The 12,227-nt window shown below is 41.4% G+C and overlaps 1 protein-coding gene across 32 annotated transcripts in view; it reads right to left on the reverse strand.

Moving 5' to 3' along the window:
• Window positions 1–2,001: 2,001 nt before the first annotated feature.
• The window catches only part of TRERF1 (transcriptional regulating factor 1), a 140,910-nt gene continuing 130,684 nt past the window's right edge, over window positions 2,002–12,227 (reverse strand). For 18 of the 32 annotated variants that reach the window (XM_043543727.1, XM_043543724.1, XM_043543726.1 and 15 more), the window contains 5 exons: window positions 12,045–12,133; window positions 8,990–9,103; window positions 8,014–8,214; window positions 7,347–7,555; window positions 2,002–5,819 (listed from right to left, as the gene is read on the reverse strand). In XM_043543727.1, the coding sequence (XP_043399662.1) occupies window positions 5,498–5,819; window positions 7,347–7,555; window positions 8,014–8,214; window positions 8,990–9,103; window positions 12,045–12,133 (935 nt within the window). In that variant the 3' untranslated portion in view covers window positions 2,002–5,497. Of the gene's footprint in view, window positions 5,820–5,905; window positions 5,984–7,346; window positions 7,556–8,013; window positions 8,215–8,989; window positions 9,104–12,044; window positions 12,134–12,227 lie in introns of all 32 variants that reach the window. The other 14 variants (XM_043543716.1, XM_037895785.2, XM_043543715.1 and 11 more) reach the window with 2 other exon arrangements.

Raw genomic sequence — 12,227 nt, forward strand, 5'->3', positions numbered from 1 at the left:
TCGTCCCGTGCTTGGCCCCCTTTGCACCAGAAGAGGCGCCCTTCGAACAGCCGCCAGCCCCTCCCCCACCCACCCCGCCTCCGGCGCGCTCCTGGGCGGCGCTGCCTGGAAGGAACCCAGGGGGGAGCGGGCGGCGGCCGGGGGCTGATCCCTACGGGTCCTTGAAATGCGAGTTAACGCTGCTCAACAATCGGTTCCGCCCTGGCTGGAGCCGGGACAGGCTGAGCGCGGCTCGAAAGCGTCTCCCGCCCACCGAGCGCCGTACCCAGACTGCGTCTGTCCAGTGTCACCCCCGCCGCGGTGGGCTGGGCGCGCCCCCCCTGCTCGTTCACAGCTTCGCTTATAATCGCTCTAGGCCGGCGCTGCTCTCAGGGGGTTTAGAGGCGTCCGTAGCCCCGACTGCAATACAAGGCAGAGCACGGAGGGACAGTGACAGACTTCGCAACAGCCAGCACCACACCGACCCTCTCGGTGCCCACCCAAGCTCCGGCGTGCGACTGACTACACACCTAAGAAAATCAAATCAAAAGTAAAAGGCAGCTATAAACCTTTCAGGCAAAGGTAGCTGATTAGAACTCTGAAAAGCTTTTGAAACTCCACTGTTTGTTCAAAGTGCTTTACACAAATAGTGTGTAGACACTTCTCTCTCCCTTTAGAGAGCCTCTGAGCACGTGCAAATTTCTTAAAACCACCCCATAAACTCTGTACTCAGCCAAACATGAATACAACTGAACTTTCCCACCGTGCTCCGGGCTGTTTTCATGCCACCACTTCATGGAACGACCTCTCTATTCTTTGCCAAATTACCACATCCCTCCGAAAAATTCAATTTTTCTATCATTTCCAGAAAAAATAATATATAATAATATATTAACAAGTACTACCTACCAGTAATATAATATGGCTTCTGTATTTTTTGTACACCCAAAACTTACACCAGAGTCTAGGAGAGTTTCAGACGCACAAGGAATGCAGTTTTAGGACCCTTGATAGGGAATTTTCAAGGGAGTAAGAAAGAAAGGGAAGCTCTTTCTGGATTTGGATTCTAGTTGTAGAACATTCCAAAATATCCAAGCAAGCATATATCAGCAGCAGAAATGTTGAGACAAGACTATACCAGATGAAGGAGAGGACAGAGTTCTTCAGCTATTTATTTGACAGATATGTTTCCAAAACAAGATTAAATACACTATTGTTTGGTTTAGAGTTATGGCACCTCAGAAATTTAAAAGATGAAATAATCTTCTCTCTCTTTCTGAACATATTGATGTAATACTTTTTGCTGTGACCAACTATGCCAAAAATGTTAACGCTGTGTACGGGAAGGGGCAGGGGGGAAAACAACACACTTTTTACTGGAATGATTTTGGAATCCTAGTTACCAGATATAGAATCACAGAATCTTAGAAATGTAGGTCTGGAAGGGACCATCAAGTCCAGCCATCTACACTGTGGAAGGACCAAGTAAACCTAGACCATCCCTGACAGGTGCTTACCAATATGTTTTAAAAAACCTCTGACGGGGATACCCTAGTTCCAGAGCTTAACTACCCTCGTAGTTAGAAAGTTTTTCCTAATATCTAACCTAAATCTCCCCTGCTGCAGATTAAGCCCATTACTTTCTGTCCTACCTTCAGTGGACATGGAGAACAATTGATCACAGTCCTCTTTATAACAGCCCTTAATATTTTTAAAGATTTATCAGGTCACCCTCCCCCCATAGTCTTCTTTTCTCAAGACTAAACATGTCCAGTTTTTGTAACCTTTCCTCACAGGTCAGGTTTTCTAAACCTTTTATCATTTTTTGTTCCTCTCCTTTGGACTCCCTCCCATTTGTCCACATCTTTCCTAAAGCGTGGGACACAGAAATGGACACAGTACTCCAGCTGAGGCCTCACCAGTGCCATATAGCAGAATTAAGGAATGCTCTTTTAAAAATCATCTATAAAGTAACTATATGTGTATTATTACATATATATAACTTTGTTGTCAACCCCCCAATTTTTAACAGATTAATTTATTTAAAAGAAATTTTCATTATGGTAGCAAAACCCAACAAACTACATTTTATCAAAAGTATAAAATTCACTAGAAAATACTGTCCTCTTTTTGGCAAACTGTTACATAAAACCCTTAGATTTACAAATACAACAATTACTTGTTACAAAAGAAACAGAACTGAATGTCTATACATAGTGCTTTTTGATATGTACCAAGTATATGGAATCCAAACAAAAAACATCAGAAAAACCAAAACAAATATTAAATTGTGAAATTAAGCCATCCTAGTGCAAATCTGAATAAGTTACATCCTGAAATTAAATTGCATGCAAGTCAGATGCTAATAATATGAAGCTATATCTGGAAGAGATCACAAACTACATTAAATATGTAGTTTTTATTTCCATTGCTTTCCCACCCAAAAGTAAATATATATTTTTACACTGGAGCTCCTAAAATATTTACAAACCTTCTAATAAAATATATCAGTTAAATATATTTGAAAATAAGATGATTTTTTCCATAAAATATATTGATTTTCTATGTACAGACTTTACCAAAGAACTAAATCCAATAGTGAAACCATCCCATAATACATAGTTTTGCATCAGCAACTATTAGCAAGAAAATAACTTTTCTGAAATAAAACTAAACCACATTTAGACACATGTAGGCAGAACAGCATCTGTATAACATCAGACTGTGCAACATTTTAAGAATATGGAGTCAGTGTTTGAGGCCTAACTTATTTAATACTATTTCAGGAATCTGCCTTCTTTCTTTAAACACAATCTCTTTGGTTATTTTCAACTAATTTTTATCATTTTCATGGGTGTAAAATTAAAAGTATGCCTGTTTCATCTTGAAGATCTAGGGAATAGTTATGTGGATTTAACACAGACATCTGGCTAATCTTTAGTTAGAAGGAACACACTTTTTTTTTTTTTTTTTTTTCCAAATTGCTTCTCTGGGGTCAAATCCAAAAATTTCTACAATATTTTTACTCAAATTCTTCTTCAGGCAAAACTCCCATTGACTGCAATGAAAGTTTTGCCTGAGTTCAGCAGGATTGTCCCTTCAAGACTCTCCATATGCAGACTCCTTCTACCAACATACGAGGAGTGCCACTTCCACAGCATGCTTCCACTTTCTCTCCAATTCTACTGAAGAAGTCCCTTCACAAAGGAGCCCTTAGGGTTCAAAGCTCCATAGGTTTGGAGGGGAGGGGATGGGATGGGCTCTAGTCAAGTCTTTCCACCTTAAGCCCACAAACTCCAATGCAAGTTACTGCATACAAAGGCCCTGATCCTGCAAATACTTAAATGTCTGTAGACTCCACTCACAAGACTCTAAACTTCTGTGGACTGCCCAGAGTATAAGAGTCATGCTCCAGGGCGTGGCAGAGAGCCAACTGGAAATTCAGGCACATAGGCCTTCTGTCAGATCTCCTGAGATTCACAGGCATAGTGGGTGGAACCATCTTTTGTTCCACAGAAAGAGGGGAAAGAAACTCCATCCACCAACAAAAGAATTCACAGGAAGCTTGTAATTTGAAAATGATGAGTGGTTTCAACTTACCTACAAGGGTCATTCTTGATTAGTAGAGCATTTGACTCTAAGTAAGAACTTGAGGATTTTGCCTTGTATGTTTGGCTTTGACACAAAAATGGTCTCTTTACTCAAGTAATAATCATGTGTAGACATGGGTCCTGATTCTCACTGGCTTTGCACCTTGCGTAGTCATTTACACCTGTCTATGGTGAGTGAAGAAACACTATTTGACAGTATTCTACCCCCATTTTGTATTCATTTTGTACAAGGGGAAGACTGTGGAGAACCAGGCTCAACATCTTGCTTGATCTGGTTAAGACTACATTTTGTGACTCCACAAATTGTCAGATATTGTGGCAAATGAATGAAATATTCTTATTGTAAAAAAAATAGAAGGAATGGGGAAGATCTGAAATGATTTACATAAAATGTGTTATAAAATTTGCAGTATTGTTCTCCTACGCAGGATTCACAGGATTCACGAGAGCATCAGTGAAGCCTCTAAAACATTTACAGCATTTTATTTCAAGAAGAGCTCACAAACTGCCACTTAGTAATGAAAGGTCATGCACCCAAACACTGTCTAATTCTGCACGTGGTTTAGGTGCAACTCTAGGACTCCAGTACTGTGTATCTGTGGAGAATGTACCAAACCAAGGTCAATACAGATTAGGTTAGAGAGATCTTGTGTGCAAATCTTGGCCAAAGGGAAAAAAAAAGGGGGGGGGGGGCGGGGGGGAGTTAATGTAAGCATTTTCCCAACTTTGCTGGATAAATGTCACACTGAATACATAAAAATCTGAGTTTGATGTAAAGGCAAGTGAATACTCAAAAACAGCACAAGAATATTTCAGGCCAGGAAGGATTAAAAAAAAGTATCTGTTTAAATTTCCAGAAGTGTTCTTTTGAAAGAGAGTAGATATACCAACAACATCCCTCCCCCGGTTTTGTCTTGGGGGAAAGAATGTCTCTTAGCATTTATTGTCTTCTGGAATATGCTCCTGCACTGCTCAATTGTACAAAACCTCTAAAACCTCTGGGATGGCTACTGAACAGTGTGATTTATTGTCACAATAGAAGGTATCTCCAGTGCTGTCCAATTACAAAGGCACAGCTCCTAATCCAGTGTTCCAGTTAGAGGATGAGTTTTTGCCACACTTTAACTGAAGTGAACCACTATAGAATCATCTTCAATTCTCAGACTGGGTCATTCAGAAACCAGTGGATCTCTCTCTTTTGTATCCTATTAAAATGGAAGCTCTAAAATGTACAGTATAAACAATATCTTTTGCAAGCAGACTAACAGGTACAGGTTGAGCAGTGTTCTGTTGAATGGAGGCTAGTCACTCTTGTAATTATTTCATATTTAGTCAGATTTCTTTTTGTTCCAGATACAACAAGAATGCAAAACAGAAGAACACATCAAGTCAGCATCTCCAACAAATATGAGGTACTATCAGAAAAACACTACAAGGTCCATTGCAGGCAATTAATCCAGTCAGAAGTGCACAACAATAGCTCCTTCCTGGTAAATAGGACCAAAGTGAGATGTGTAAAATGAAACCGTCCAGGTTAGACTGAACTGAGAATAAGAAAATTCTGAAGAGTTAAAGATTAAAGTTCCTCCCATAGAAGGTTTGAAAGGAAATGGAAATAGAAACATGAATTTCTCTGTTGTATTTGTGGTTTTGAATAATCTCAGTGAAGCAGAACCCAGATAAAACACCTTATAAGAATATTTGTGCCAATTATTTATTTTTCCCCAACAAACAAACTGATTAAAAAAATGGGTGGGAAGCATATCTTTTCCCTAGACCTGGATAAACGAATTACCATTTTTAAACAGGTAGTTTAAAATCAATGGGAAATAAACAGGTTGTCCAGGTTTCCTGACTGATACATTCAGGATGTTTTCAGTAGCTGTCTGCATGTGACAACTCTACATTTACAACTCTGCATCATCCTGAAGTAAATCTGCATCTTCTTCATCCAACAAGAGGTCAGCATCCATGACTTCAGTCTCTTCCATGACATCTCCTAACTCCTGAACAACATCATCTTCAAGGTCGTCTACATGCTCAACATGTTTAATCAAACTCAGATGATCCAGAGGGATCACACCATGTCCAACTGGCCCAGTAGTTCTTGCAATAGTGGCTGCCATTTCTGCTGCAACAGCAGCTTTCTGAGCCTTCTGCCTTTGCTGTTCTTCCTGTTGCCTGTGAGTCTTCATATGAGCATTGCGACTTTTGATTTTGAAAAACACCCTAAAATTTCAAGAAAAGAAAGAACGTTTCAGATGACATCCTATTGCCTCTATTGAAAAATACAATGATGTGCTTTGCTGTCTTGCCTTGAAAGAGATGCTGGTGAAGAGAAATCTATGTACAACTTGGAGGATTTCAGGGAGCGATTATCAGGTTTCTGCAATCTAATAATAATATAGACAATTGTATGCTCTCTTCATTTAAACATTTATATGAACCCAATTGCTGCTGTTACTGAGTGCCTCACAACTGTCAGTGCACTTATCCTCCGAACACCCCTATCAGGTAAGGGAGTGCTAATATCCCCATTTTACAGATGTGAAAACTGAGGCAGAGAGAGACTAAGGTGGGATTCACAAAGTATTTAGGCACCTAAATACCTCTGTAAATCCCACCCTCAGTGATTTGCTCACAGTCACATAGGAAGATGAAGTGAGCTATAGCTCACAAAAGCTTATTCTCAAATAAATTTGTTAGTCTCTAAGGTGCCACAAGTCCTCCTTTTCTTTTTGTGAATACAGACTAACATGGCTGCTACTCTGAAAGTTGTGGAATAGGAAACTGAATCCAAGTTTTGGGAGTCCCCGGCTAGTGCCCTAACTGCTGGAGCTCCCTTCCTCCCTATCTTTTGGAAGGGTTAATTTATGCTTTTTAGCTACCCCTTCCTAGGATATCACATCAATCTACTGCAGCACTGCCAACTCCAACACATAACAATCATCAGTCAGGTTTCCCAAAATCATGGTTGACTTTTGCTGAGGGAAGAGTTCTGTGAAGACTGCCACAGAATACAGAATTGAAATCCTAACATTTCAAAACCCAGCTACTTAGAGTAGAGACCTTGACACTATTAAACTGCTCAGCTGGTTTATCCTGGAATAGCATCAGACTTCACAATTTTGAAAACAGTATCTGCACCCAAAATGTCTGCTTTACGTGACACTTTCATGAAAGTGGCTTTTAAGACTTCAACCCTTGTGGGCAGGAACAGACATAGCCAGGTCACTTGATGTGGCTGTATTGATTTTATGTATTACATTTTCAACACTTCAGATGTCCAGAATACCACATCAGCTGAACAGAAACTATATCAGTTGAGCCAACTGAGTGTTTTACGCCTCCTGGAAACAAAATCCGAATGAGGAGACTTTGATATCATCAACAAAAATGCTAGGGTTATCTGCCTCCCTCTGCTGGAACTAGGAAGTATAACTCTTGCATAGTGACTACCAAGAAATTGAAAGAGAGACTGAATGCAGTAGGCAAACTGTCCCAAACTCTCAAATGATATCCAAAGCAGTTTCTCAAAACAGATTAGGGTACGTGGCTTGTGGGCGCATTCCAATGGTTTTTTTTTTTGGTGGATGGAGGAAGGAAAATGTCACGACATGTCAAAGGAAACAAACTCCTTTGAGGCAACCATGGGAAAATAAATAATTACTAGAAACTTGTTGAAGTTCTATTTCTTTGGAACATGAGCAGATAAACTTTCTGTACTACTACAGACAGACAGATATAGTCCCTTACTTGCCACACTCTTTACAAGGAAAAATTGTCGTTGGGTCCGTCTCGCCACTTGTTGTGCTGTGGGCAGGGGAGCTCTTGACGGAGCAGTATCCACTCTGCGTGCCAGATTTTTGCTTTGTACCTGGAACAGTGCATCGTGGTTTTGTCACCTGGTTTGTACCACCATGAATTCGAGCGTGGCCATTTAGTGCTTGTCTGGAGCTGAACACCTGAGGGGAAAAAAAATTCTATTAGACCAGCAACTCAGAAAGAGAAATACATTTAATTTACATTATATTGATATATAGACAATTGCACTGGTTAATAATACAAAAAACACACTTAGCCAATTCTGTTCTCAATTATACCTGGTTGAAATTAAAGATTTACTCATTATAGAAACAGAAATGGACCATAATGAGTGGCATTCCCAGTTATTTCATTATATTATCCTTCTAATATACAAAAATACCTAGATCTTATATGGAGCTTTTCAACCATACATCTCACAGTACTTTACAAAGGGGCTAAGTATTTATCCCTATTTTATAGATGGGAAGTCTAAGAGACAGAGAGGTGAAATGACTTGCCCAGCAAATCAGTGGCAAGGTCAAAAACAGAACCCTAGTCTCTTGAGTCCACCACAATACTGCTCCCCTTATGCTTTAAAGATATCAAATACACCTACAGCACCACAGTTTGGCATTTCACAGATAAAAGAGGCTGCAGAAAACGTGAGACTTTGAAGGGGTGGCAGGTCTACGGGTGCACCAAGAGCTATAGGTGGTGGTTCAGGAGATTTCTGCATTTCACTTTCCTCTTCTTTTACATATTTTCTTTCTTCTTCCATCTCCTCCTCATCCTCTAAATCTTCCTCTTCCCCACTTGTCTGAAATTAAAATTAAATTTAAGGAAAACTAAAAATTTGATCCAAGAATAAAAGAAAAGCATAAAACTAGCGACAGTTCTGAAACACAGCATCAGTCTCTTCCTTCAGGGTTCTTGGTTTAACATTTTTATTTGTCCCACAATGGAGGACTTTTCATGTCTTATTCATAACAAAATGATCATCTATCCATAGCTGCACAGAGTTCTGTAATATGACACAAAACTGCCCTCACCTTTATTATAAAGCTGTGGTGTCTACATATCCCAGCATGCAATGCTTCATATTGATCTGGGTGGCAATATATAACATGCACGCAAGCAAAATTACCTGCTAAAAACAGTGTCTACTTTAAGAATGCTCAAATAACTGTGGCATTGAACTCGCATGCAAACTCAGACTTTCTTGCCAGTGTAGGAAGATTACCTTTCCAAAGACATAGGCTAATCGTCTATAGGAGTAACTATCCAACTTTTCATATGTATAGAATTGCTACTGTAATTCTCAGTATATCCACATACACACACGTATGCATCTAGAAAAGCGTGTACATATTTTTCTGTTACAGTGCTACCAGCAGCAGAAGCATACATAGGACATACATGTGTCTAGACCAGAATTTGATATACAGTGGTAGAAATGCTTGTACCATGAATACATTTCAGTTTTCACCATTAGAAAGATGAATGAAACTGCACTGCATGCCCCGCCGCCTTCCACACATGCACACACTGAATTTTTGTAGGGTTTAGTTTTATGTTGATTTTTTAAAGCTCACCAGGCAGTCATCTCTTATTTCTGCTAGACGTGTTCTGTGTTTCCGTCCCAGATGCATGATTTTCTTCCAGGTATAGTAGTATTCCACACACTGTGCAACTGTCTTAGACTTAACCTATAGTGTCAAGCGACAATACAAATATTCCAACAACAAAATGTTAAAAAGGCTGTTTTGTTTTTACTTGTCTATGAAAAACAACAATAATAAAGATAACAGACTCAGTTTCTGACAGCCCCATCTTTTTTCATTTCTGCAGTCCAAGATAAAACTACAAATCTGAGTTTCAATGTAGTTGCTTTGTGAACATTCCTGTAAGATATTCCCAGACAAAAAAACCTCACTATGGTGTTTAGAACCCTGCAAATCCATGGGTATCCACTTTATATCTGTGGGCCATTTTTGTGGATAGCAGCTCGAATGCGGATACAAATTTTGTATGTGCACAGGGCTATGGAGTGCAGCACAGACTCACCAGAGCAGGTGGAGGGGCCTAGGCTCCCAGCTGCCAGCATGGCTCTCCCCGACTCAGCTCCAGCCAGGGCTCGAAGCCGCATCCCGGCCATAAGAGCCAGGCGGGCTGCTGTGGGGAGCCGCGGTGGACTCTCTACCTGCCCTGGACAGGGAGCCTGAGCAGCCCCCGCAGCCCATGACCCTGCCCCCCAGGCTCCCCACCCAGGGCAGGCAGAGGGTCTGCGCTGTGGCTCCTCACAGCTGCCCGCCCGGCTCTTACGGTGGCTGGGCTGAGGATCTGAGGCACACGCACCCCGCCCCTGCTGGAGCTGGGGTGGGGAGAGCCGCGCTGGCAGCTGTGAGGATCCAGCCCAGAGCCGCAGACCCTCCACCTGCCTTTAGCTGGGTGGGGAGCCTGGGGACAAGACTGGGCGATGCTCTCAGCCCGCCCCCAACTATGGGCAGGTGGAGGGTCTGCTGGGGCTCCCCAGGGCTGCTTGGGCTCCCCGGCTGGGCTCCACGCTGGCCTGGCCGGGGGCGGTGTGAGTGTGGGGGAGGGGCGTGGAAGAAGAGGGGAAAGGGAGAGGGTATGTTATGTTGGATCATATTAAAGAAGTTCTGTATTAAAATCACAAATGAGTTTGATTCCCCATAGTTTAAATTCCAGGGTATTACTAATTAAGAGGTCTCTTGGTTTTTGGTCTCTTGTTTTTACTGTTTCTCTCCCTTTCTGTGTGAAACTTGCAAGCTGCTAATTGTGTTAGTACATCGGAAGACAGAGTCTGTTCTCAAAGCAATACTTTGTAACAACTAGTCACACAGAGACTCAAAGCGATACTTTGTAACAACAGAAACAGCAGGCAGAGACTCCCTGCCCTTTTGTTGTATTTATCTCGCTTTGTTAACAATTGTGATTAAAATAGAGGAAGGATGTATGTGGATGGATGCTTGGTGTGGCTAATAAATGAATGATCAGGGAGGTGCCAGCCTAAGAATCCAGTGTCCAACGGCCGAAGAAGGCGTCAAGTGGAAACAACCAGAGGACCCCTGGAGGGCAGACTGGAATCCACCCAACAGCCTCAAGAACAAGGTAGCATCTGGCAGCACGGAGCCGTCAGGAACGTGCCATCTGCTGATTGATTCAGCAACAGTACGATGAAGCAGTTCCCATAGACTGGCATAGGAATAAATTCCTATAAAAAGGACTCTAAAAAGTGAGAACTTTGGGGTCTGATTCTGCAAACCAACTTCCAGGAGCATCAGATGAGCATCTGACAAGGCCCTGCTCCCTCCTCGTGTCCAGGCCACCTGGCCAGCAGCTTGGCACGAGCAACTCTAAGGCTGGTAACTATGATAACAACCTTGCAGAACCTGTATGTGTGTGTATGAATGAATGTGTGAATAAATATGAAACTGAATGGAATGTTACAGCTATAACTAACTGCTTACTATGATTCTTTCTGTATTCACAATAAATGTGGCATTTCGCCTTTTCCCCTTTAATAAGATCCTGCTGGTTTTTATTTTACTGGTATAACAGGTAAACAATTTTTGTATCCACATCTGATCTGCACATTTTTCTATCCGCGCAGGGCTCTATCAGTGTTGACTGATGGTACACAGCAGTAACTGACGGGTAAAAATCCTCAGAAGAATATTGTGGTCATGTAACCACAATACACAACACGTCCTCTATACAAAACAACCATTAAAAAGCCATGAAACTTGAATTAAAGTTTAACTTACACAAACCCAAACATTTTGAGCATGGAAAATGACAACTGAGATACCTCAGCTCTGCCCCCAGAGAGATGCCAGCTTCCCATCTTTCCTTCTTTGGGGGTGGAATACCAAAAACATGCCCCAGAAAAATACTGCCTTTATTATCTCTCTGATACTAAGTGGGGTGTTTCACCAACACTGTGACCTGGTGCCCTATTTTCATGATCTGATCCAAGAAAGCTACTATACCAAGAGACACTACCTCAATGTCACATGAAACTTGTATAATCGTCTGACACAGAATCACAGGTCCAATCTAAGGTGCCAAGAGCTCTCTCCACACCTTGAAGTATCAGCCCCCTCAGATCCAGTCTAGCCCCCAATGGACTAAAATTTGACGAGGCTGGAAAGGTATTTTTTGATGGCCCAATGAAAATCCTTTGAGTTATGCCTGAGTTTTCTTTCTTTCTCCTCCCACACCCTCAGGTGTGTAGGGTGTCAACCAGTTTCCGCCATTTATTTTTGTCTTGTGCTGGTCTGTTCAGGCTTTGGAGAGTCACGTGGACAGATTTGGGTTTTAAAAACACACTTTGAGCATGCACACTAGAGTTCATTGTTACTTTAAGAAGTAACTAAATTTCTAACCTTCTATTGGTGCAGCACATGCATGCATATATAGACATACACCCACACTATATATACACACACACACACAAAATATATATATTTCATTATGCAATCTCTAACTTCCATTGGTTCTGTGATTGCAGTGAGTCAGTCTATCACTAAGGGGTGAAGAGCAGGAGGACAGATTCAAACTGAACGTGGCAAATAAAGAACAAAAGATTATAAACGGCAAACACCAAAACAGAAGCCTCCTTACCATTTTCTGTACAAAAATAAAATCTTTGCTGTAAGTGGATAATGCTTTGTTAAACAGCCTTCTTTCTAGAGGTGTCCACATGTCAGATCCTAAAACAAATGAAATAATTATATACAACTTGTCCTCCAATTGCCAGCCTCCATCTTTGTTCGTACGATAGTCTGTCTGTTAGGGCAGGGGACT

Source organism: Chelonia mydas, chromosome 3, assembly GCF_015237465.2.
Source record: "Chelonia mydas isolate rCheMyd1 chromosome 3, rCheMyd1.pri.v2, whole genome shotgun sequence".
Taxonomy (NCBI): domain Eukaryota; kingdom Metazoa; phylum Chordata; order Testudines; family Cheloniidae; genus Chelonia; species Chelonia mydas.